General features: G+C 39.0%; 1 protein-coding gene across 2 annotated transcripts in view; it reads right to left on the reverse strand.

The window, feature by feature from the left end:
• Nucleotides 1-20107: 20107 nt before the first annotated feature.
• The window catches only part of camkvb (CaM kinase-like vesicle-associated b), a 31572-nt gene continuing 26626 nt past the window's right edge, over nucleotides 20108-25053 (reverse strand). For both annotated transcript variants that reach the window (XM_064305741.1, XM_064305740.1), the window contains exons 5-11: nucleotides 24901-25039; nucleotides 24429-24549; nucleotides 24020-24095; nucleotides 23606-23742; nucleotides 23268-23346; nucleotides 22946-23033; nucleotides 20108-22065 (exon numbers count right to left, since the gene is read on the reverse strand). In XM_064305741.1, the coding sequence (XP_064161811.1) occupies nucleotides 21736-22065; nucleotides 22946-23033; nucleotides 23268-23346; nucleotides 23606-23742; nucleotides 24020-24095; nucleotides 24429-24549; nucleotides 24901-25039 (970 nt within the window). In that variant the 3' untranslated portion in view covers nucleotides 20108-21735. The remainder of the gene's footprint in view (nucleotides 22066-22945; nucleotides 23034-23267; nucleotides 23347-23605; nucleotides 23743-24019; nucleotides 24096-24428; nucleotides 24550-24900; nucleotides 25040-25053) is intronic.

Genomic DNA, 25053 nt, shown 5'->3' on the forward strand with positions numbered 1-25053 from the left:
TGTAATGCTTTCCAATGAAGAAATACCATTTCCCATGACCAGTGTGGAAATGACAATCATTCTGTTACCAACAGCCTACATGCATACATGGTTTTAACAGCTTAGATTTTGTTTTCAGCACATTGTGATGTCCTATTATAAATATGTATCAATGCCAAGCCTTTTGAAAATATTTTTTAAAACATTTCCAGATTTACTATGTGGAAAATATTGCAAGTTTTCCCTAATGGACACTTACCAATGCCATGCACATATACACGTGAGCGAAAGATCCGACAACTAGATAGTCCAAATGCAAGAGCCGTCCATTTTTGGGTGCATAGACTAGGACAGTGGGTGGGATAATTTGATTGACACTTGGTGAAACTGAAACTGCCCTTGAATTGATTAAAGTGGAATTGAAAGCTGAATCAAATTGATGAATGTGGTAGTAAACAACAGTGAACTGATAAAAGTGGTGGAGATTGAAATAGCAGTGCATCAAATTGATTAAACTGCTAGTGAATAAATAAATGTCAAAGCAATCAAGTACAACAATAAAATAATAATTCTATCATCGAGGGATTGTTTAATTTGATATCATTTTCACACTTCAATATTTAACTTAATTGCATGTATTTGATGTAATACAAACAAAACAAGACAATAAACAAATAACAGAAAATAAATCGGCATTACACTTCACCTACTATTTAAAACATTCGGATGCAAATCCCCCTATTGCCTTCTAAGTAGTGGTTACGCCTCCTGGCAACCCCTCCTCAAATCCCCTCTTGGTACTGGCCGCACACGTTTGCAATTTCCCAGTTGATCCAAGTATAAGCGTAAGTTCTGTATTTTTCCCTCATTCAAACAGAATAGTTAAACACGAATCCCGCAATCACTTTTAACCGAAGTAATTGTTTTGAAAACGTGTAGCTATTTGAAATACTTGTAGCTGTTGTCTTATGTTATACGTTTCAAACACCAGCAGGCTCTTTCCAGGTTTATATAAAACACAATTTAACGCACGGCTTAATATGGCATAATTACGTCATTTTAAAAAATGCCTGCATATATGCCGGTAGCGTATCCCACGCGCTCCTTCCCCAAACACACCGTTACACAAACAAATTTGTGCATAGAGGGTTTGCGTCCAGGCGTCTCTTCCGGCACGGTTTAGCCCGTGACCGGCACGGTTTAGCCCGTGACGCAGCCAATGATTATAAGGTGAAGTTCCTGCTACATGGTTTTCTGCCATACAAATCATGTACAGTGCCCTACCCTGACTGTGTGAACATCACACCTGCCTACAAGGCTTCACTTCACTTCAGTGACTGAAGGGCTCAGTTGTGATTTGTGCCAATACTGTGAGTAGATTTGTGCACCTCTTTATTTGGTTTTAAGACACCAAGACTCTGATTGGCTGCTTTCTTCTAGTGTTTAGTCAATCTGCTATCCTGGGATGAACTATTACTGAATGCACGTAACTAAGTCAGCTTGTGCCATCCAATGTCATGTTTACCCACCAAACACAAAGTGGAACCTGAGGTTCACTTTGAGGCCTGGCACTCTGCTACAGATAAATAGACAACTCACCCCTGGGCTGTTTAATTACTGCCCAACGAATGCATTCCATAAGCTCTCCATCACTGTTTTGCACACAACTTGGAGGCATACACATACATGCACGCACAAGCTGTGTCAGCCATCACCATGAGAATGCCTTGGGCAAGGATTCACAGGTTCTGTTGACTTTCACAGGCTGGGTTACCCACAATAGTGATTGTCATTCTGTAATACAGAATCTCTTTGATGTAAGAAACCAGAATGCATTTAATCTTTTCATCGCTAAATTTGAGTATCCAGAGACACTCTCAGCTTCAAATTTTCAAATTGCTTGTTAATTATATTTAAACTTATGTAGAGGCAGCTGGAGAGCAATTCCGTCATCCTGCACTACGTGACAGAATTAATGACCGTAATATGTACTTTGGAAATATTTCAATTTCAAAATATCACTTAGTAGGTGCTTGGAAAACCTTGGTATTCATTTTATGAAAGTAAAATAAATGGCCCATTTAGTTCTCAACAATTTAACCCTTAGTGTATTATGGAAAGACGTGTGTGGATATGAAATCGCCGCAGATGAAATCTCACCTCTCTGTGTTTCCTTTGAGTTGTCTGTCACAGCACGTACTCTCAGTCTAGTAGACAAAATGTCAGATGAAACAAATAACGTGCTTTTAGTATTAAAAGTCAGACAGTTGACTTTTGTTGATGATGGGAGTAAATATTTTCCTGTTACAGCATGGCTCAAGAACTCAAAGACAGTGCACTAAATAAACGGCTTTTCTCAATCTAAATAGCTGCCCATTACTTCAATTTGCAGTGAACTGTGGAATGCTTCAGGGACACAGAGGTCTTGAAATCTAATGTTAACCAACCAAATAATTCTGCTGATAAAGCTTTTTATAAAGACGTTCAATATTCAGTACAATAGTTGACTGGCTAGAGAGTAAAATTTCCTGCAGGAGAGTGTGTTTAAAAAAATTTTATCGTCAGTTTAAATTTGAATAAAATATTGAAATAAACTGTACTGGTATTTCTCATATGGGGTGCATATGGGGTCAGTAATCCCATCTATCACAATTCGGATACTGTATAATTCATTGTATCATGCACAGTTGTAGATTTACCATGAATTTGAGACCTTGCATTCAGAACCATTCATCATCTGTTGCATTGTTATGAAATTTCAGGAGCAATTTTTTCTTGTCGCCAATAAATCTAAAACCTTATATTTTCAAGTCAAATGTGTCTTAGCAATGCTGGCTGGTGAAGAGAGCACACGTAGCTGGGCAGCGTTAACTAATCAGTCCAGGTGCTTAAAGGTGTGTTTGGTTTTCTTTCTGTGCACGAAAAGACAAAGAAACTGGTCAACTGAGAAGTTAGCCAGCAGATCCCAGTGGCGAGCTGAGAAGCTGTCGCTGGGTTTTTACTTTCTTTTGTCTTTACTATTTTAGTTCATTGTTTTCACTCGGAACCCGTGAGGGGGGAGGGTGAAGATGTTTGTTTTGTTCGATTTTGTGTTGGCGTGTGTGCGCTCTCTCTTTCTCCATGTGGTAACTGACGGTCCACTCTCGAAACTGCCACATCTCCCTCCCAGGGGTGTCACACCGGCGAGTGACAGGAGGCATTGCCGTCTTTATGAACACATCTCAAAGGACTAATGCAACTAAATATCATGTGCTCTTGCCTTATTCAATTCTTGTAATTAAGAAATGAAGAAATGTCAAGAAAATAGCCAACAATATCACATTTGGTTACTGCAGTCACTAACAAAGTATCAGTTTCAGGGTGACATGCCATGAAACATGACCATACCCTGCACAGAAAGAACAGATTACAGGGCTTGGATTCAGGCCAGGGGCAGCGGACCAACTTTTGCAATGATGAAGTACTGCATCAAAAGACAATTCCCTCATCTCCCATACCGCATGCAGCTTTACACTGCTGAATATAAAGCCTCTTTAGCATTTCATGTTGTCATGGTGACCACAGTTAAAAGAGTGGTTCGAATCTCAGTCAATTACCATGACTACATTGCTTATGTCTGTGAATATAATATTTTTTAGGGAACCTTAGGGGGCCTAGCTTGTTTATACACAGGATGCATACAACAAACCGGCACAGGCTTGGTTTTGTGTTTATTTGCGATTCAATAAGTAGCATGCTCAAATCTAATTTAACTGACTAGCAGCCACTGGCCACTGTTAGAGACATCTGCCACTCAGGCTATTTCCCAAACATTAATGGGGAACATAATTCCCTGAAGACAATAGACGGCCGGAAAACATCAGCCATGCAAATTGTGGCATTCTGCTCAGATAATAATTGAGACTAATGGATGCACAATATAAGACATGCTTGACCAATTAATGCTGGCTACAGGCAAGCAAATTTGCACTAATGGAAATGATCGGGTGGGATTTGGGTCTGTCTTTTCCGAAGGAATTTCCTCTCTTGCATGCAGAATGCAATTATTCAAATCAACAGGGCGTTCCCCAGACTGCAGCATTTCCATACCCGTCAGGTCCTTAAACGATTGCAATAATTACGCTCAGCATGTGCAATCATTCACACATTTATTCATTTTCGAAGTATTCAACTATAATAAGATAAAGCATTCCATGCCCGCCACCCATTCTACCATATTTGTTAAGATTAGGAAAGAGGGTAAGGAAAGTAAACGAGGAGATAAAAGAGAGGATATGGTATAAAATAAGAAACAGTGAAATGAGGCAATATTGCATGTAAAAAACAAAAGGTCAATGTAAGACCTCCCATATTTCCCCATTGTGGGGGCATGGCCTATTCTGGCCCTGTTTCTGTGCTTGCATGAGTGTAGACGGGGACAGCAGACTGCATTTGTATTACCCACTCTTCTTTCTCGAAAAGGCACAGGGGGAAGAACTGCAAGAAATGAGGTGACTCTTGGGTACCCCAGGCTTAACTCGCGCTTGAAACTAGCCAGATGACGCAAAGCAAAATATGTGGAAATGTTAGTTCTGTTGGTACCAAATAAATAAATTAATTAGTTTGTGAATTAATTTAGAAAAAATGAGCCAAGGTGGACAAAGGATGGGAAAAAAGGAGCATCAGTGAATGACAAATACAGTATGTTGTAAAATCACCACCCTCTCCATTGCAAATTGACATACTTTGCCCATTACCCATCTAAGCCCAATTACAGCACTAACACAGTCAGCACTAGGCTGAAATAATGACCCCCATTGTTCAAAGTAAGTTAAGATACCTTTGGGCTCTTTTTCCCAAGCACATCATTCTGATGTAGACACTGTTCAGGAAACAAATAGCTCAGATCATGAACAAAACCCACTGTCAGGGTTGAATTCCCCTGTAAATCAAGAGGACGAAAATTGAGAAGTATTCAGAATAACACAGTGCATTTGAGAGATAAAGGGATAAAAATATTTTTAAAAAGAAAATGAGCCCAACCAGCACATCATGGCAAGCAAATAATGAAACACACAGCGTAAAAAAACATCATATCTTTTGTTTATGGGTTTTAAGACCATATTCCTGCCCAATTTATTGATCTTTTCCTGTGTTCTAGATTTCAGCAAATTTCAGTCTTCTAAGGGTAATGGGCAATTCAGCCATTGTCCTGTCTGTAGCCATGGTGACCTGGAGTGAATACTGCACGTCTCCCCTGAATTCATTACACACCTGGTGCAGAACTCAAACAATGTCCCAGACATTCCAGAACTCATGGAGGAGTATGCAGAAAGCAGACAGTTCATTGTAAAGGTGTCCCCTGATGTCAGGGATGACAGTGTTAGGCTTCGTAGCACCAGGATAAAATTGGCATCTGCGGTATAGTCCTGCGAGGTGCTAAAAAAGAAACATCCGTCAGGATTTCTTTTATGATGCCTTCACCAAATGCCCTGAAAACCAGATCCATCATGGCACCCATATGGGAGGTATGGAGTGGTTTAATGGATGATTTGATGTGATATAGAGATGAGAGAAGGGAGGGTGGAGGACCTGTCTGTCAGGAATGTGTGAGGTGTCGGGAAGTGAATGGAAGAGAAATGGTAGGTGACCTGGGGCCTTCATGCCTGCTCTGACTGGGTTTGCTGTGGAATGACTGACTGGTTACGTATGTCATTGCCATCTTTTTATTTTTTAGATAAAGGAGGCAAGTGTTTCTCTTCCCTTATGCGATTCTCGTGACTTACTTCAGACCGGAATGGTGGGACACACATAAGAGCTCTTCAGCTCCTCTTTACACCCTGTTCTATAGAAATGCTATTGAGGTCCTCCAAGCATTCATAATCCCAGGTCTGGGAGTCTGACAATTCAGAACAAGCAAAGATTTGAAAGGATCACTACATTGGCTGCCATGCAAAAAATTTATCTTGGCAGTGTTTGGGCGAAACTGTTGAAAAGGATGATGTCATATGGGTATCTTGCCTGCGTGCTGACAGTGTAAAGTTCCCCAACCAGGTCCCACCACTGAACATAACATTCTGAAAGTCTTTAAGTGTGTGTCATTATCCACCCACAAGCCTTTGAAGGTGCAGGCCTCTACCTGTCTCTTAACATAGAATCTCAAATGCCATTCATCATGTTCCACTGGAACACAATGGTGTGGTGGCTTTTGAACCCAGTTCCTGATCAGGGCTGCCCAATCACAGAGCCAACAATGGTGGGGAGGATGCATTTTAAAAGTTCTTGAAAGTGTACTTTTTTTAGATTTATAAGGAAACTTTCTGATCTAAATCTGACAACATTTTAGTCAAGTTCAAAAAGTTATTTGAATAAATATTAGAACATGGAGCTCAGGAAAAAGGAGAGGGAGTGAGAAGAGAAACAGGCTAAATCTTGTAATTTTAGACAGTGTTCACCTGTGCTTGAGGGAAGCGCCAGCAATGTCATTTTATTTTTTACAGATAAGGCATTTCATGCTGAATGTTCCAATTTATTTCCCTCTGAATGGTTTGTATTTACACACTAATGGAGTAGTGGTGTAGTGCTTTAGGATGTTGGTTCTTTAGCTACCCCCTGCTTTGCTATTCTGTGACCCTCTGTGCCTACATACAGAATGATCAAAGGATTATTCTTTTTACATCCCTTTCTCATTTGGTGTGTACGAATCTTGCGAGGCCATATTAAATAAGCTACTTTAAATCTGCTTTAAACATGGCTTTCTGATAAATACTCAATCTATATGTAAATATGGGCTACCTTTAGTATAAAAGTAACAAGAAAATGTATTACCTTTTCCAACTGATCATTGCCCTGGAGCCAAACTTATGACTTTTAATGAAATGTGTATGAAGATATGCACTGTGCATCGAGCAAAAATGTGCAGGAAATGATGGGGGCAAAGAAAGTCTGAAATGGCTGTAGGTGACCTTCAGCAGATTAAAGTTTTACAATAAAATTGCTTAGCAGTTTTTTTTTCACAGAACTTCTCTAGTAAAAACTTCTAATATTTTTCCTCAAATAGATTGTTGCAAAAAATTAGTAATGTGAACATTAAGTACATTCAACGATATACTACTTATGTAATTTCCTGCTACTGCCTTCCTGCTACTGCCTGAATTCATGCTAACAAACAGTTAATGCTCACCAAAGTCAAGGTAGAAATGAATCATATCGATATATTCAACAAATTCATGTTAATTTCCTTAACATGAATTTGGCCAAATGTGACATATTTACTGAATTTGAAGTTTTAAAAAATTATGCATTGCAGATTGACTGGGATGTGGACCCTGTAGGTTAAAACTCCACTTACATCCAAACAGTCAGGTGAAAAAAAATGTCCTTTTACCACTCTGACTGTCATTCATGAACTAAATGTTTTGGCAGTGCAAATAAATATGCCAACGCCACTGACAATATTTTGTGGCATATAAAGGGACAATCTGTGGAATTAAATGTGATTTTTTAAAATAACATGAGTATTCCACGCTGGCAAATCATTCCAACCCACTAGGGGATATCAATATGTGCCTTCTATCATGTATTTACTTTGTTCAGTGCTAAACAGTAAGCTCCTACATAACCAACCCCAATGGGACCAGATGGACAGTGGATACATGCAAGGTCGGGTAACTGTGAAACTTAAACGAAGCATGGTAGCTGACACAATTTCAGAATGTGAATATGCAAAAACGAATTCATTCAACAAACTGCTTTATTCTTGTTTTTTCTTGTTGCCACAGCACGATGAACATAGACTATCAATCACATCTGGTGGGGAGGTCCAGCAGTCCTGGCTTGCACTAAGAATGCACGTATGGACGTATCGTTAATGCTCTGCAGTTGTATAAAAGTTTGCACTTCAGCAGCCTGTCAATCTCTCTTAGAACCTGACATTAACATTTAAATGAGGTCTCTGATAATCAGAAAAGTCACTTATTTGGGAGGCAGCGATGCAGCATTTTACAGTTTTGCAAAGCAAGGACCTGCCATCTGAGTACTTTTATTATAATAATAATAATAATATTAAAAGATGTGAAGTTGTTTAATCAGTCTGGTTTTCCCCTAATGTTCTGTTTTAATCATTACTAGTTCAAATGAAACCCTAGGGACCACTCAAAAAAAAAAATTCAGGTTTGGCTACTTTTTATTAACATCTTTTCTCGCCAGTGATGTTTAAATAATCTCAGAGGCTGGCCTAAAGTTTTTTGTAAAATGATGTGAGATGCTGAATTTTGGATAGGTGCTGCAATAAATGTTAGCAACGTTTTAACATGCAATTTACTAATGGTTCATTAATAAAACTTTTACCAAAGGGTTTTTTTAAATGCTGGTATGTATAAGTCCAGCCTAGATAGCATCCAGTCTCACAGTATTCCAGAATCCTGGGAGATTGTGTTCAAAGGGAGCCAAAAATGACCTTTCATGTGTTGAGCTGAATGAGGTGTTTTTAGGGGCCTGTCAAGAGTTTGTGCTTGAAAACTCTAATCCTCAGATTGTGATTTATCAACATGTCCACGAGTTCATTCACTGCTCATAAAACAACAGCAATAGTTTCAGTTCAGGAACTGCCATTAAAATACCCCACAATTAGTGTCATACAGCGCAGAGGTATCGAGCCTAATGTAAATAAATCCACTTCCAACTCCAACACCCACCTAAAGTAATAACAGCAGTACACAGACAGCTGGATTAACACTTATAACTGTTATTTTTTCTGAAAATGTCATCCAGATTTGTCAGGAACACTTAAATGTGGTTCAATTACTTTTTAGCTCAATGAAAACAACAGGAGAAGCAAACTGAGGTGCAAAAACCGCTGACATCTGACCTCAACCCTTAGCATATAATGCCAGCATGATTTTATTTATTTATTTATCTATTTATTGCTCACTAATATGTCACAACAAAATATTAGCAAAATACCATGTAAAGCTTTTTAACACCACAAAACCAGTTTATGCTTAATGTCTGTATTTACTGCCCTCTAGTGTTACTTGACAAAAGTGCAGCTGTGACCGCATTTTATGCGAAGTCCAGCTATGACAGAGGTTATCAGGATTTTCATCTTTTGTATGTGAGTTCAGTAAGTTCTCTGTGAGGTACTTCTAGAGAGAAATTTAGTTTTAGACCTGACCAAGCTTGAACATGAACAATAATTAATCATCTGAATTTCTTGCATGCATGCTCAAAACAGCTTTACATGCACCAGTTCCTGGCTATCGAAGGTGACAACATTACGACTTCTGGGGGAACGTGTTTCTTGCCTTCGCAGTGAAAGAATTTTCTGTAACAAACTGGTGGGTCCGAGGGGAAATATAATCATAAAATAAGTGCCGGACCCACACCCATGCTCCCTTCCAAATGAACCAAAAGAGTCATGACTAATAGAAGCATGTGTGTCCATGCCAGATGCAGCTCAACAGTCTGGCACAGGTTAACATTGGTCTGTTTTCCTCTGTCCAGCTGTACCTGCTTCACAGTCCCATGGATGATCTGTAGCAGTGGAGGCATGCATGTCAGGTATGCCGCACATTCCTCTGCTGCACTGTGCTGAAGCTCTTCACCTTTTCTCTGTGAGTTAACCCCGTGGATAGTGGAACACTCAGATGTTACGTTTACATTAGTAAGTGTGATAGGGAATTTAGCTTGACACAGCACCGTCACCTTTTGCTTCTGAGCAAAGCAGTCACCAAAACAAGCATTTCCAGTTCATAATGATTGTGAAATATAGTGTGATGTGATTTGAGCACAACTCATGGTTTACAAGAGAATGATTAAACAAGAGTGGTACTTTTTCAGCAACTGCTAATTTCCCCTTTTTATAGTTACATTTTTGGTCATAATGGACTGACTAAGTACATATTATTTTCTTTCTTTTATTTTGTGCATTCATTAAATAGGCTCTGCAGCTTCATTATTGTGAAGTTGTGAAGAGTCATGTCCCATACCATAAAGCCATTGGAACTGGAAACTGACTTAGTAAATTCAGGGGGAAAGAGTTCCGGAAAGAGATGGACTGCAGGGACATATTATTTACCTATTTCATGCTCTGCTTTATTATATATAACATTGCTTCCAACTCTGAAATATATTTAAGAGATTTACTGGGGAGTATGAGCACCTAGGTTGTGGCAGTGAGGTGTGACTGATCTTTAAATTTCGATATGCTGTACGGATAAAAGGCTACAATGCAACAGCACTACCTGAGCATTTTCCGTACAGTTATTTTAGTTATTGTCAGTGCAATTAAGACAGAAATGAGTGACATTCCATGAAGCTGACAGCATTGCTGGTAAGGTGGTCATTGCAGGTGGGGCAGCTGCAGGTCTGTGATGAAGTGAGAGCACTTTCTCATTACCTGGGGACATGGGGGCATGACGGGCCTGTGGAAGGATGATTTATGCACACTGTTTTCATTAACGCACCAGCGATCCGTCAGGCTGCTGCGGTGATGCGGCTCCCTCTGCCCTGAATGGGGGCATCCTGTTGAATTTAACCCTGATGGAGCCATAGAGCAGCTCTGGGCTCCAATTTGCTGTCTGGTGCTCTGTGAATTACTGTAACACCAAAACCACTGTGCTGACAACAATATAGTGCTTTTCATGGGGCCGTACATTGGTTAGGTATCTCTTCATTGTTGGAGGCGCAAAATAAACCAGTGAAAGTATTAGGTATATGGACAGGAGAGGTAGAGAGTGAAATACACTTGTACTTGAACTAAAACAAACAAAAGGTCACAAGTTTTTTTTAAATATCCATTGGTAAACAAAGAACCCACTAGCTGCCCAGCACACAATATTAGCTTCGCCACCTCTCTTGGTGCTCTTCTGTGTCCTATGGGTGACACAAGCTGCTCTCATTTCACAGATCAGGTTTCTCTTGGTTTTGAGCTGTCAGAGTATGCCTTTTAAGTGATGTGTGTACTGTGTGACGGTGCAAAATGGGCCTGTTGTCATTATATACAGTCCTGTGACTTTGATGGGTGAGTAAGCTGTCATGGTTTGCCTGCATCTTCTGAAGCACTTCAGTCTCGAGTTGCAGTTTTAATGAGGTTAGCGTCAGTCCACCTTTTTCTGTAAGCACAACTCATAATGAGGGATGATAAGCTGGCAGAGCCACAGACTGATGGTCTCCAGCCAAGACTAATCACACTCGAGTTCAGGCTCCAGTGGATGAGTTCACATGCTGTAGCAGATTCATAAGCTCATACGCATTCTGCTAGACAGGGCTCCTCACTGGCGTGGCACCTCAGACAGCACTGGCAGGATTCCATAACGATTGGAACCAAGGTGGGCAGAGTCTGGATGTTCATGGGCGCAGACTTGGTGCAGTGTGGCATGAGGTCAGGAGGCGAGGTGAAGGCGTAAGGTGTATCATAACTCATAAAAGTGATAGATTAAGATCAACGGTTGAGATCTAACCAGTAGCAACAAATGATAACCAAAGGCTGCCTTTTATTAACTTCATACTACATGTATTTCATTCTATAATAAAATAATAATAATAAAAAATGTATTTGATTATCCTTTATGTAACCAAGCTAATCTCACTGACATGTAAATTTTATTTGAGAGACCTGGTCAATTAAACGTTTTTACAAAATTACTGTCCAAAAATTGTCTGGGTTTTGAAAACAGTCATGAACGGGCATGTTCACTCTATCAGTGCCCTATGCAGGCACTCACAGGCTGGCTGAGTTTGCATGCAATAAGGGCAGCGCACATGTTGTAGAACTTTATTGGTCTGGGCAGTTGAATAATGTGCTCATTTTACATGAATAAGGATGTCCCAGCTGGAGTTCACACTCCTGACCCTCTCTGTTCTCAGGACCATGACCTATGTTTTACATTCAAACCTCTCCACTGCTTCGGCCCAGAGTGGCTGTTAAACATTACAGACTTACTCTTGAGCACACTCCTTCCAAACACCTGGCCCCTTGGTGTGAACCAAAAAAGAATAAATCGGACAAACCCCAATGGATCATTAAACATTTCCTATGAGAAATTAGATTAATTAAAGCCTTTTAATGAGTTGAATCATTATTTTTCTTTTATAGCTGTGAGACCCCTTTTGGTTTAAATAATCCCTCCCCCCCGAATGTGCTCAGAATCTACTCTTGTGTTAGTATTATTCACAGATGACTTTATGCTTTTACATGTTCTTGCCTAAGCCACAGAATATGGCTTTTTATGTTTTTCCTGTAGAAGCATGCATTTGAGAGGACCTGGGTGAAGTCTCCCTCATCCAATAGGGAAAGACCTTGTGACGCTAGCAGTTGTTTTTATGTTGTACCTAGTGCATGTTCAAGCGGTGGCTTTTGGAACTCAGGGGAGACAGAAAAAATGAAGATATGCTTTAACCCACAGAACAAAGTTGTTTCAAACTGTAGACCTCTCTCGCATTTGCCAAAACTCATCTACATACAAAGTGCTTGTCAAGCAAGGAAAACAAAACACCAACACGATTATACACAGGTAGCACTGGGAGATGGGAAAGTGTTGAAAGGTAAGATAATGCAGTCCTGTCTGCTGCCAGAAATGTTTGAGGTCTCTGTGGATGATTCTGAGTATGATGCCACTACAATGATGGGAGATATATATTTCAGGTAAGGGATTCATATGGGAGTGGGGGATAGATGATAGAAAACACAACATTTTGGTTTTCTTTGTCTAGAGCAGTACCTGTGCTGACACAGTGTATTCTGGGATATTTTCAACAGACGGAGCTCCTCACTGTGAAGAGCTAGTATAATATAGTAAGAGGAGCAGCAGGCTTATCGTGTAACACTGGTAGGGGGGTAAGTTTGTTAAGAGAGTGAGTTTACTTTTATCTGGTGAAGTGAATTCCATCCTCTCCACCTCAGTTGAAGTGTGATAAGAATTTTGGCACTCTGGCACAAGGTTGTTGTGGTAAAGTATTTTTTTAATCAGATATGTGCTTTTTTTGCACATAGTAACATTTTTCATCCAGTTCTGTATGCTAAATGTCTCATAACTCAACAATGAATTAAACTGGCTCATGGTCCAGTGTGGCACAGTGTTGTGTTGGTAAATTTACAATAATTTTTTTTTGTGATCACTGGGAATTCCACTGAATTTATTTATTTATTTGTTTATTTTTGCCACTGTAAATTGGCCCTGAACTTAGAAATAGCTCAGACAACCTCTCCAGTTTCCGGGAGAGTAGGGGTTGGGCCCACATACAGGAAATACACAGAGGCTAATCCTCTGATTAGTAAACACAAACAGAGGGAGAATCCCTTCCTCCTCTCGGTGGTGCTTTGTAAGGCCCCAGCTTTGTTCCTGTTGCTTCGGCTTTCACAGCTGTTCCTTGGGGCCCCTGAGGGCGCATATGGCCCTGGTAATCCTCTCTTCCACATGTCCTGGGGAGACAGCAGAGCTGGAAAGGGCAGGGAAAAACTTCAAGAGGAGCACTTAGCCAATAAGGGTTACAGCAGTCAGTAAGGCTAACTACTACTGCCTGCGATGATTTGACATCATCTCAGGTCATTGTGTAGTCAATGATGTCATATGGTTTTCCCAATGGGTTAACAAGGATCTTAACCCTGAAACGCCTAGAATTTTGTGGGGCACTATGGAATAGTGGTCATATTAACAGTGTGGAGCAGTAGTCTGGGCAGAAGTGGAGCAATGACTATACAAAAATTGTGCTGCAGTGGAAATAACGTGTAGTACTGATCAAAACACCAGTATAGAGTAGTTGTCAGGGCAGTGGGTTCACGTAAGCACCAGGGCAGCAGTGTGAATCCATGAATTGGCAGTAAAAATAGTGTGAGTGCTAGTCCCCCTGAATTAGTCTGACTTTCCATCCACACTGTACAGTTGTAGTGCAGAATGTACCGGATCTCAAATTGCAGGTACTTTGATTAACATGTCATTTAAACACAGACACAAAGAGATAAATCAGAACTAGATACACCAATAACATCACCTCGCATGACACTGTTGACAGTAACCTGAACTCAAGGTATTTTTTATTTTTTTTGTACGTACTGTAGTATAAACAATACTGCCTACATATTGCCATAGATAGATCCAAAACAAAAGTGTTTGTCTCTCCTATTAATTGTCTTAATTTCAATGTGAAGCCAATTTAACACATAATATTAATGTCACTCGTTGAAATGTCATCATTTTGCCCTTTCTTATTGCCCATACATAGAAGAAATTGGCAATCCATGCATAACCTTACAACCATGATACTCTGCTGTCACCCTGTGGATGTAGTTACATGTTACCAACAGGAAATGTTTTTTAAAACTAGTAGGAAAGGCACCTTAACATTACATACCGTAAGTTTCTCTGATCATCAGTCCTGGGGTATGATTTAGTACTGCATCGGGGGGCTAATCACTCTAGATAATGTTTTAGACTCATAGATTTTGCTGTTCTACTAAAAGCACCACTCTCGGACAATGGCTCTGTGGAGCTCTCTGTTGGCTTTGTAAGAGTATTGCAGCATCAACCAGGGAGGTCAAACAGGAAGTTTGCAAATTTTGCATTCTGGAGATAACAAGTGGTTTGCCTGCAACCGATCAGTCATGGTTTCAACCAAGACTTTTAAATGGACAATAAGTGCTTTTATGGGGAGTTGTTTATAGACTGAACATGATCTCTCATATGTAAATTAAATTTTGATTAATCAGATTCTGTATATCAAGCCTTCAGAAGTAATTTAGTGGTGGCTTGAATAATGACTGAAATAAACCAGCTTTTTCAAATGGGCAGATTTTGGAATTTTATATATTTTTTGGATTTTATATATTTATAGAGGTCTTCAGAAACAGATAAATTACACACCCCTAGGCAGTGACTGTATGAAACATAACACATTGTTAAAAAAAATGTTCCAGAACAAAAATAATGGTGATAAAATTCCATGAGTCACCCTAAGCAAGGAAATATTTTATAAAATCAAACCACTTATATACAGTATGCAGCATAGTTATTATGCCAGTTTCTGATGATCCTTCAATGATTTTCTCTCTGAACTGAACCCAAAGATGAGACTCTCTTAAAGTTATGTTACAGGTCATTTTGATTGGTTCTCATGACAGAATCACAGAAATCAGTGCACCAAAAGTGGGCTGCATCCTACATACAATGGGGTCAACTCCTAAGCACCAGAATCCCTTCTGCAATGGCCTCTGCTGATGTACAAATGGTTTTTGCCACTGTAGAGGCAAATGCCTAGGAATAACTGCTGGAAAATATGCTTTTCATATGAGCCTTGCCTAGAGGTCACCTTTTTTTCTGCTGTATTTCTGCTGACCGATCACTCTGGAGGTCCCTCCCAGTCCTGAGCAGCAAAACACAGCTGCCTCTTTATCCCGAGAATTTTATTTAACTTCTGTCACTGATGCTCTGACAAGCAAGACGCATCAAGCAGATGTTATACTAATTAATATTCCCCCCAACTTTCCCCAATACATGAGACACTGCTCCCTAGAGGCCGCAGCAGGTCCACAACGCACTGAGCACATCAACCGAGGACATGAATCAGGCCCTGCCTTGAGTGACAGCATGGAGTCCCTGCTGGAGAGGTAAGGCAGCTGCCAGGAGAGGGAAGTACACGCCTCATTAGTCAGGCTCCATCAAGTATTAATGTCATGGGGAACAAAAAGATGTTGTATTTATTCATAACCGAGGAACAAGATCATTCGAAATTGCAGTGGAGAGGGGAAGGGACCATAGGGAGGGCAGACCTTGAACACTGTGACAGCTTGTCTCTCTCTATTTCTGAGGCCCATGCATCTGAACTGGAACCTGAGCACACACTGTTAGGTGTGTTAAAATCCTTCCTGTAATGGAAAAAAGGAATTAATCCTCATTATGGATGGAACTTTATTATATTAAATCATTTTATATGGAAAGAGCCTGCTACCATCTTCTCTTCAGCTGGCAACCCTGTGGATAAAACATGCATTCAGAATTAGGAGAATTAGGAGAGTAGTAGGGGGCAGTTTTTCTCATTACTGAAATTATTTTCTTGACTCTGGATCTCCTTTGTAATAATCTGAAATATGCAGTTAACAGCCTTTTCTGGAGAAAAAAATTAAAAATTGAAAAATCATTTTTAAAAGCATACAGATGACCTAAACGATTTATTAATAAATCATTTGAACTTAACCACTCAGATAAAATAAGAACTTGGGTCTTGGTGGACTTTCCGGGTCCAAAAAAAAAGGTTGTTCTATTTAAAGAAAAAAAAAACCCTTAAAGCAACTTTTATTACTGTAAGTAGAATATGTAAAGCATATGTTATGTTGCTAGTATAAAGACATAATAAGCTTGTCCTGTAGGAGGCATTAAACACAAGTTGCAAGCAGTCTCTTCTGCCTGAACCTGTTCTGTTTACAGTTCTTGATAGTTTTTTCTCAGATTAAAAGAAAAGAGGTACTTTATTACATGTGTTCATATGTTGCTGAGGATGAGGAAAGGTAATAATAATTTAAAAAATGCTATAATCAAAGGTCTTAATGTAATTGTTATAATTTAATATTATATAAATCAGTACAAACTCCTCCCTAAGATGGCGAACTGGAGACTTCTCCAATTGAAAATAAATTGTCAAGATGAATCTTCTTATTGCTCTTATGTGGAGTTTAGTTCTGGGCAACAATTTCACCTGCATCACATATCATCACTGAAGACATTGGTTCTACTGAGGAAAAAAATATAATAAAAATGCATGATTACAATGCATGTCTATGGTTTTCTTGCAGCTGGCCTATATTCTGATATTAAAAACTAAATTAATAAAAACATTTTTGTACATGATTAACAGTGACATGTGACATACATGACAAGAGAAGAGCGATATCTAGTTTAAATTCTTCATTTTCATGATGAGTACTTGTAGAACAACAGAGAAAAAATATGAAGTGTTGCTTGAGCAGTTTTACATTAGTTTATAGACTCAAAATAAAATGTGAAATTGCCATCGTTCTGTTCACCCCCTGCATAATTAATTTCCTGTGAAGTTACACAGAAATCCGCTTAATAGAGGCCTGTCTAGTCATAGTCATAGAATGAGAATGAAACATAGAAATTGGATTATATCAACAAAGAAACACTTCACATAAGATCTGACTCAACTTGATCGTAACACCAGTGGGTCCTGGTTAACTAATCTATTCCGCACACTAAATAGATTTGCACTCACTAATTAATATCCAATAAGATCAAACCTGCATGAGCTTACTGCATGCTGAAGATTAACATAAGTATCCCATGTTTTATTTTAGAAAAAATGGCCACAGCTGTGAAGTAAAGAAACTTGGATCTGCCCCACAAATTTCCTCAGCCGCACATGATAAAGACAAATTAGATGTCACTGCAGGGAACATGGTCTTTGAGGGAAAATTACAGCTGGCTGATGTAATAACCATTTAGAAGTCACATTTAACTGAATGTAATCCTAATTTTGCACGATGGTGGATCCGATTGAGCATATTACAACCATCTGTAGCCACAGTTTTCGATGTACATGTCCAACTATGTACCATGCCGCTCAAATGTGTATCTTCAGTTATTCCATCACCAATATGTTCTCTTTCCTTTGTAACAAATTATACAAATATTATGTATTCTTTATCTAAAAGCCAAAAAGGTCAAAGATAGTCCAATCACAAATTGTTTTCAAAATGGTATTGAATATTGAATAAGCATGTCTCCTTGGTCCCTGAAGCTTGTTGTCATTCTTCTATAATATTATTTGAGTAAGTCAAAAAATCCATAGGCACACTTCAGTTTCACTGTATAATACCACTATGAATACATTTTGTGTATGAGGTCTTTACTAATAGGTTATTTATGAATTATATTGATTATTGTATGATTATTTGTATCATTGCTTTGTTTGCTAATTTGTGAAGTTTTATTCTGTATAGCCCCCTTGGCATTGGATATATTATCTAAAGAAAAATTATTATGTATTATTGTTATTATTATACCTGATCCATATACAGTTCACAATTATTTAATCTGTCATTTAAGATAAAATGGTCAAATGTATGAAATGCCTCAGAAGGAGAGAGAGACTTCATTTTAGGACTAAAGAAGGGGGAGCTAGAACATAATCCTGTACACAAATCATCCATGAAGAAACTTTTATTACCATCGAGTTCATAAACTTAGTCAAGGAGTACAGTGGTTAAGAATGATAAGACAGGATCTATAGGAGCTTATGGGCTCTTTTGACACATACATATAGAAATACAGCTGTAAATACATGGGAAAATGAACAAACACTGAATACCAAATACAGTGGTACGCACTGAAAAAAGCATTGCTTTGAACTGTTAAACACAGTATTTTGTTGCGGTCATAACTAATTATGAATATGAATACAATAATTATGTTTGAATACATTTGACATACCTTTTCAATAAATGTTTGCTTTCAGCCATGTTTTGCTCTTCTTAAAAATCTATAGGGTCTTCAATAAAATAAAAACAAAGCAATTCTACAGCTCATTAATGTAGCTACAATTGACTATATATTGATAGACCTCAGAAAGACATGTTTACAGTCAACTGGGCAGTTAGGACTTATTGAGCAAACTAATGGACAATCAACAGAATAGATTTTTCTTCAGTAGAAAATGACTCTGATGCATCTATATAACAGACTTCTATGAAAACCTGTAGCTGCACATCAAGCAATGTACCACAGAGAGAATCATTACATTACATCAAATAAGGAAAGAGAAAGTCTCTATGTAAAAGCTCATCACCTGTACAAAACAGAGTTGCCTAAACAGAAGTCATAAAAATGACTGGACACTGGAAATGGAACCGTAGTCTCACTCTTGCTGGGACTGAGCATCCTCATGCACAGCAGACTTGGATGCTATGAAAAATGATTTTTTGCGGGAAAAAAATCCTTTTTTGTTAGCGGAAAAAGGAAGCAGGAAGCTTCAGTCAATTGTGACTATTTGGGATTTGGGCACTTCTTGTTTGACAGTGGTGATTTGACACTCGCAAGGCTACCTTCTCCAGGACTACGGCAGCATCAGCAGTTCAGACCTTTCTCAGAGGTACAGTACAGTGCATGTACATTAAGAAAGAAATACAGAGATGACTCACAGTATCTGTAGCAATTCAGTATTGCTCAATGAATAATAAGTACAGTGAACTCTGGCTCTGCCTCTAGTGATGCATGCTCCACCATTCATTACAGTAGGAACCCTGCATGGACGAACTAAATACAGCAATAACTAAAATAAAGTTTAAATAATTCAATAAATCAATAAATAAATAAATAAATAAATAAATAAATAAATAAATAAATAAATAAATAAATAAATAAATATCAATGTATCATACATGACATTTTGTATTGCACGAGCCCTGGGGGTTTCCCACTCTAATCCCATTGTCTTAAATGACAGTATCTATTATAAAATTATTTACTCTCTGCTTTTTTAGCAAAATGAATTAAAAAATGGGGAGGGGGTATAGCTTACAGTGTTAGGGCAATGCACATACCGATCCCCTAGGTTCATGCAGCAGGAAAAGGGCACTGAAGAAGCACCTGATGCCTTCTGCCATTACTGACATTTCAGGACCCTTCAGGCTGCGCACATTACAGAAGACTGAGGGAATTTGTGTATTAGAGGAAGTCACTGGCAGGAAGTCACTCGGTTGTATTAATAAGATGTACTGATATGCCTTGATGTGACATTTGAAAAAAAACAAAAAAATAAATAAGAGATGAGGCAGCCAATGAAGGAAAAATGGGTAAAAGCTTTAGGAAATTACTTATTTAATTTGTCTGAAACATATTGAAAGTTTACTTTTAACTTGCCGTCATTTTGCTATCAATACATTTCTATGCAGAACGAATTTAGAAAATATGCTTTTACAGATTCATAGAGTGATACATGATTTGTATATTTTTGTATTTTTTTAAATACTGAAAACTGTTTTTATTGAGACATCACATCTTCTTGTAATGTAGCATTCATTAGGGGGTGAGGATATTATGAGTTTTCATTTCAACATTCAAATAAATTGAACCTTTGCATTATTTTATTTAACCTTTCAGGGCATCAAGTATTGCTTTTACCTGAATTAAGAAAAAAATAAGTACATCAGCAGTGTTGTGTCTACTATAGACTATAGAAATCTGTAGAATACGTTATGATTTGGAATGGACACATATGCAATCTGACTGTAACAAAGGAGATTTAACAGCATTTCTGACACCATTCATGAATTGTCACCTAAAACGGTGAGCAGACAGCAGAATTAATATCAGGTAAAGAGAACATCGCTGGCAGACTGCTCTTATTGCCTATGCCTAGAACCGGCTCCAATCACTGGTAAGTGTGTCTAATACTGTATATGGATATGGTATAATAATAATAATAATAATAATAATAATAATAACAATAATAATAATAATGATAATTTAATAATAATAATAATAACTTTTATTGTTATTATTATAGTAATTATAAACTGCTTTTTATACAGCTTGTTCACAGAGATTATGAAACACATTATGTAAGCATAATATGCTGTCACTATGCGGCAGTCTGGAGCAAGAATAGCATATTTTGTGCACTGCTGATTTTACAGTCTGAAGATGGTGGAACATACACAGTCATGCATTTATACAGATCACCTAGCTTTAAGGTATTTATTGTGGTAGCATTACAGGTGATCTTTACTTATATAGGATAACATTATATTAAATAGGTTTGCTCTGCCAACCTGTTACTTGTCAGATGGCCCGCCTTCAATATGAATATGTACAAACTTAGACTGGAATGTCAGCGAAACTGCAAACCAATACAACGCGAATAGGAGTAAGAAATATACTGTGGGCAAAAAAAGTGATGGATTAGAAAAGCAGGAAGTAAGCACACTTTTTTCCACCAAGTACATACAAACATTTCAGAACCAACCATTTGGCTACAGCGTTTTATATTTACAATACTTTTACACTAAGAAAGTCATGTGGTGCTTTCTTGAGCTGAGCAATCAACCCCGTTACAGGTTACCCAATAAATACATACTTTTATTTAAATTAAAAATCATACAAGTGACAAGTGCATGGCCACAGCTCATGAAAACTATATGTGTATTTAAAAAAGGAAGTAAAGGCTGATCCATGGCAGCCTGGAGGTGGGTGCAGCTCTGTTTTTAAAGGGGGAGCATTGTAGGAAGGCTCATTTACAGGGAGAATATTACCATGCAAATCTAGCATTACAAGCAGCAAAGAAGCCAACCTGTTCACTACAACAGAGAAGCCGTATAAAAGGAGGATATGGAAGAGATTTCCAAACTTGGCTAATGGTGCAAAGAAAAAGAAATTCAAGTTTGCCATTTTATTTGTCTTCCTTCATGATCTTTATCATTAGGGTGAGCTCAAAGAGAGAAAGCTTAAGGCAATGACTGGACTTAAATTAAAATAAAATGAAGAAGGAACATTGAAGGCATTATGTCACCTTTAAAAGCAAAAGATGGGGTAGCTGATGGAGAAGAGGGATTTGTGAGAGAGACAACAGTAATAAATAAATAAATAAATAATAGTTTAACAGGCCACCCAGAGGCCAAGGAGAGAGTGCTCCCTGGCCGGGCAGTCTATCAGCAAAGATGGACCACAGGCTCTGTAAGATGTGAGACTTAAGCAGATTCAGTGTCACCATGCCAGCAGCTAATATACAGTGTGCAGGGTTTGGGTGGACAGGGCTTTGGCACCGGTTTTAGCCATTCTGCTCGTCCCCGGATCTGTCGGCCGGTTGTTGGGGCGCCGAGGTCTCCCCGTTACACCGCGATGACGGAACCACCCCCTCAGGGTCAGGGCTGGTGTGGGCGGAGTCAGGGGGTGGGGCAGGGTCGTTACCGGCCCCCTCAGCTCCGGCTGTGTTTTGTGGCTCGGTGCTGGGGGCCTCTGTGACTGGGGCGGCGGGAGTTTCGCTCTCTGTGGGAGGCGTGACGGGCGTGGCAGGGCCTGCGGAAGGACTGGCCGATGCTGAGCTGCTCTGCTCCGGTGCTCTCAGCCTCTTCATGATGGTCGTCACCCGCACGGCTTTCTGTAGGGCACAACCGGGTCCAAACGGGCCACAGTCAGAACTTACCCACACAGCTTGCGTCTTTTATTTGTTTTACACATCGATTCATACAGCTGAACACTCACTGAAGCAATTCAAGCTTTTCAGGCTATTCACTCCAAGTTGCCCAAGGGTGCAACAGCAGAGAGCCATCTGGGATTTGACCAGATACCAGTGATTTACAAGCTCCGATTGCTCACCATTACACTGCACTACCACCTGTATTGCTGTATTGCTGTAATTACAGTAGGAGTACATCGATTTGCTTCTCAATTAAGAGAGTTTCTGCTTTCGCAGTTAAGGGAGCAACATTGAACACTGGGGATTAATTATAGCCTAATGAGATGTTCATCTCACAGCCTTACTGGAGAGATTCAACACCTGTCTTGAATGTCTGTTAGACCTGAGATATGCTGAGTGGATATATTTCTCTTCACACTGATCGTAGCTTGAATTCTGAAATGTCTCTCTTGCCCCTGTAGAAATGTGCTAATAAGAAGAATAATAATAATGTGCACGGATTCAAAAAATGAGTTTGAAACTGATAACAGTTTTTAATTTAGCATGAATGTTTTTATGGGCTAAACATTCTTATTGAATGCAGTGGTCTTCTGAAATTTTGGAGAGAAAAATGATACTAATAAAGGTTCCATATCCAAATATTCACTGTCCAAACTAGTGATTTTACATGGAGGAAGAGGAGCTATGAATTTGTGTACAATGTTGTAAATCAGTTACCTGAACAGAATGTTTGCTGTCCAGTCAGTCATCTGTTTACTTGGCTGAGTGTGTTTTGTTGCAATAAATAGGCCTAATATAATAAAACAGATCACAGAGGTGTAACAAAAAAAGACTACATTACCTTCCACTTGGCTTTGGCAAAGTTCTTCTCGATTTGTGCACAGACACCATCTTTAATGTTCTTGTCTGAAGCTGCATTCCCAGATATCCTGAGATTAAAGGAGATATGTTTACATAATGTGCAGTCTTGGGGAATTAAGAAAGGTTCTTAAGAGCTAACACCAATATATTTCACAAACAAATTTGGTAAAGAAATATGCTACAGACAGCCAAAAATCTTTTCAAATTGCATAATCTGAGCCCTGACCTCTCTAACTCCCAGCCTCCTTCCCTCTCTCTCTTTCCAACTGAATATTTTCAATACTATCGGTAATCAGTAATACCACTCATGGTTGATGGCCTCCTGTGCAGTCAGTCTCTGGTCCTGGTCTACTTCCATTAGACGAGCCACCAGTCCCTTTGCTTCAAGACAAACAGACACAATGTCAAACTACAGATAACACTCAAATCTCTTCTATTAGCTGAGCTGAACAGGGAAATAGCATTAGATTTCATTCAGTAGCCAGAGATTCAAATAAATTTAACTATATAAATGGCTAGAAGAAGAAAATGAAGAAATATTTAAAATGAAATGGCTGCACATCTGTGAAGTAATTTAACAATAATAAAGCTACATAATGTATCATACACTGGTGTGGATGTATTCACTATTCGGAGGTACCTGAATCTGAAATATCATCCCAGTACGGGGAGTCAAACTCGTAGTCTCCTGCCAGAATCTTACGGAACAGGTTCTTGTCATGGTTCTCGTAGTCATCGTCGTCAGTTTCATCATAAAATGGGGGGTTTCCCGACAGCCTGGGAGAGAGGTTACAGTCAGAGAGATCCCTTTAAGCCTGTATTCTGAGAGAGGTATTTAAGCTTGTACTTAGCGTGAGGTATTTAAACTTGTGCTTGGAGTGAAGTATTTAAATCTGTACTTAGATTGAGGTATTTAAATCTGTACTTAGAGTGAGGCATTTAAATCTGTACCTAGAGTGAGGTATTTAAATCTGTACTTAAGAGTGAGGTATTTAAATCTTTACTTAAGAGTGAGGTATTCAAATATGTACTTTTCTGAGCGCTAAATACTCACAGTATGTACATGATGACACCCAGGGCCCAGCAGTCCACAGGTCTGCCGTACCTCTGCCTTCCAACCACCTCAGGGGCTGAGAGAGGAGAATCAGAGCTCAGAATATACATTGCAAAGCTCTTGGATCTCCCACCCTAGAGTTTCGTTTTCTACATCCCTCCCATACTCCCTACAATTAACTCCTCTTGCAAATGCTACTTTTAAGTTTCTCCCTCCTGTTCTTCTCTCTCCATCTGCTACATAATTCTCACTGAGTTATTTTATTTGACCCATCCTCTAGGCCAAATTAGCAGCTCAACCAGTAGGGTGTAATGCAGCCTTAGATCCTTTGTTAATGTCATACAGTTAGCTCCTCCCCTCCAGTAAACAGATGATTTAGTGCAGTAATGAGCTCCGCCCCTCTTCTCACCTAAATATTCTGGAGTCCCACACGGCTCTTTGATGAGGCCATTCTCAAGCTTGGCAAGGTGGAAATCACTGATCACTATTTTTGACTGTTTCAGACGGTTGTAGTATACCAGGTTCTCTAGCTGAAAAAACAGAGGACACAATTTTTTCCTCCAGAAAATTTACACAATTTGTTCAAAATGACAAGACCATACATGTATGATTCTGCAATGCATTTTCATCTTTCACCAGAAAAAAGGTACAAAAAAGTGTTTAAAAGGGTATAAATTCTTGTCACTTGGGTGGTACCCAATAGGTATATAAAATTGCAATGCATCACTTTTTTGCTTGAAAAAGGTACTTATTAGTACCCAAATAGATTATGATTGTACTTTCAGGGTACATAGGGAAATTGGTTCCTTAAAGAACGAAAGTTTACCTCCAATGTACCTGTATTTCTGAGATTACACGAGGTAGAGTCCCTCATACTGTACCTTCAGGTTCCTATGGACAATTTGCAGGGAGTGCAGGTAGGCCACTGCTTCCAACACCTGCCTAATGACATTGCTGGTGTCCCGCTCTGAGTAATATCCCTGATCGAGGATCCAGTCAAACACTTCTCTGCCTGTAGCGCTGTAGGAGGAATC

This window comes from Anguilla rostrata, chromosome 13, assembly GCF_018555375.3.
Source record: "Anguilla rostrata isolate EN2019 chromosome 13, ASM1855537v3, whole genome shotgun sequence".
NCBI lineage: Eukaryota > Metazoa > Chordata > Actinopteri > Anguilliformes > Anguillidae > Anguilla > Anguilla rostrata.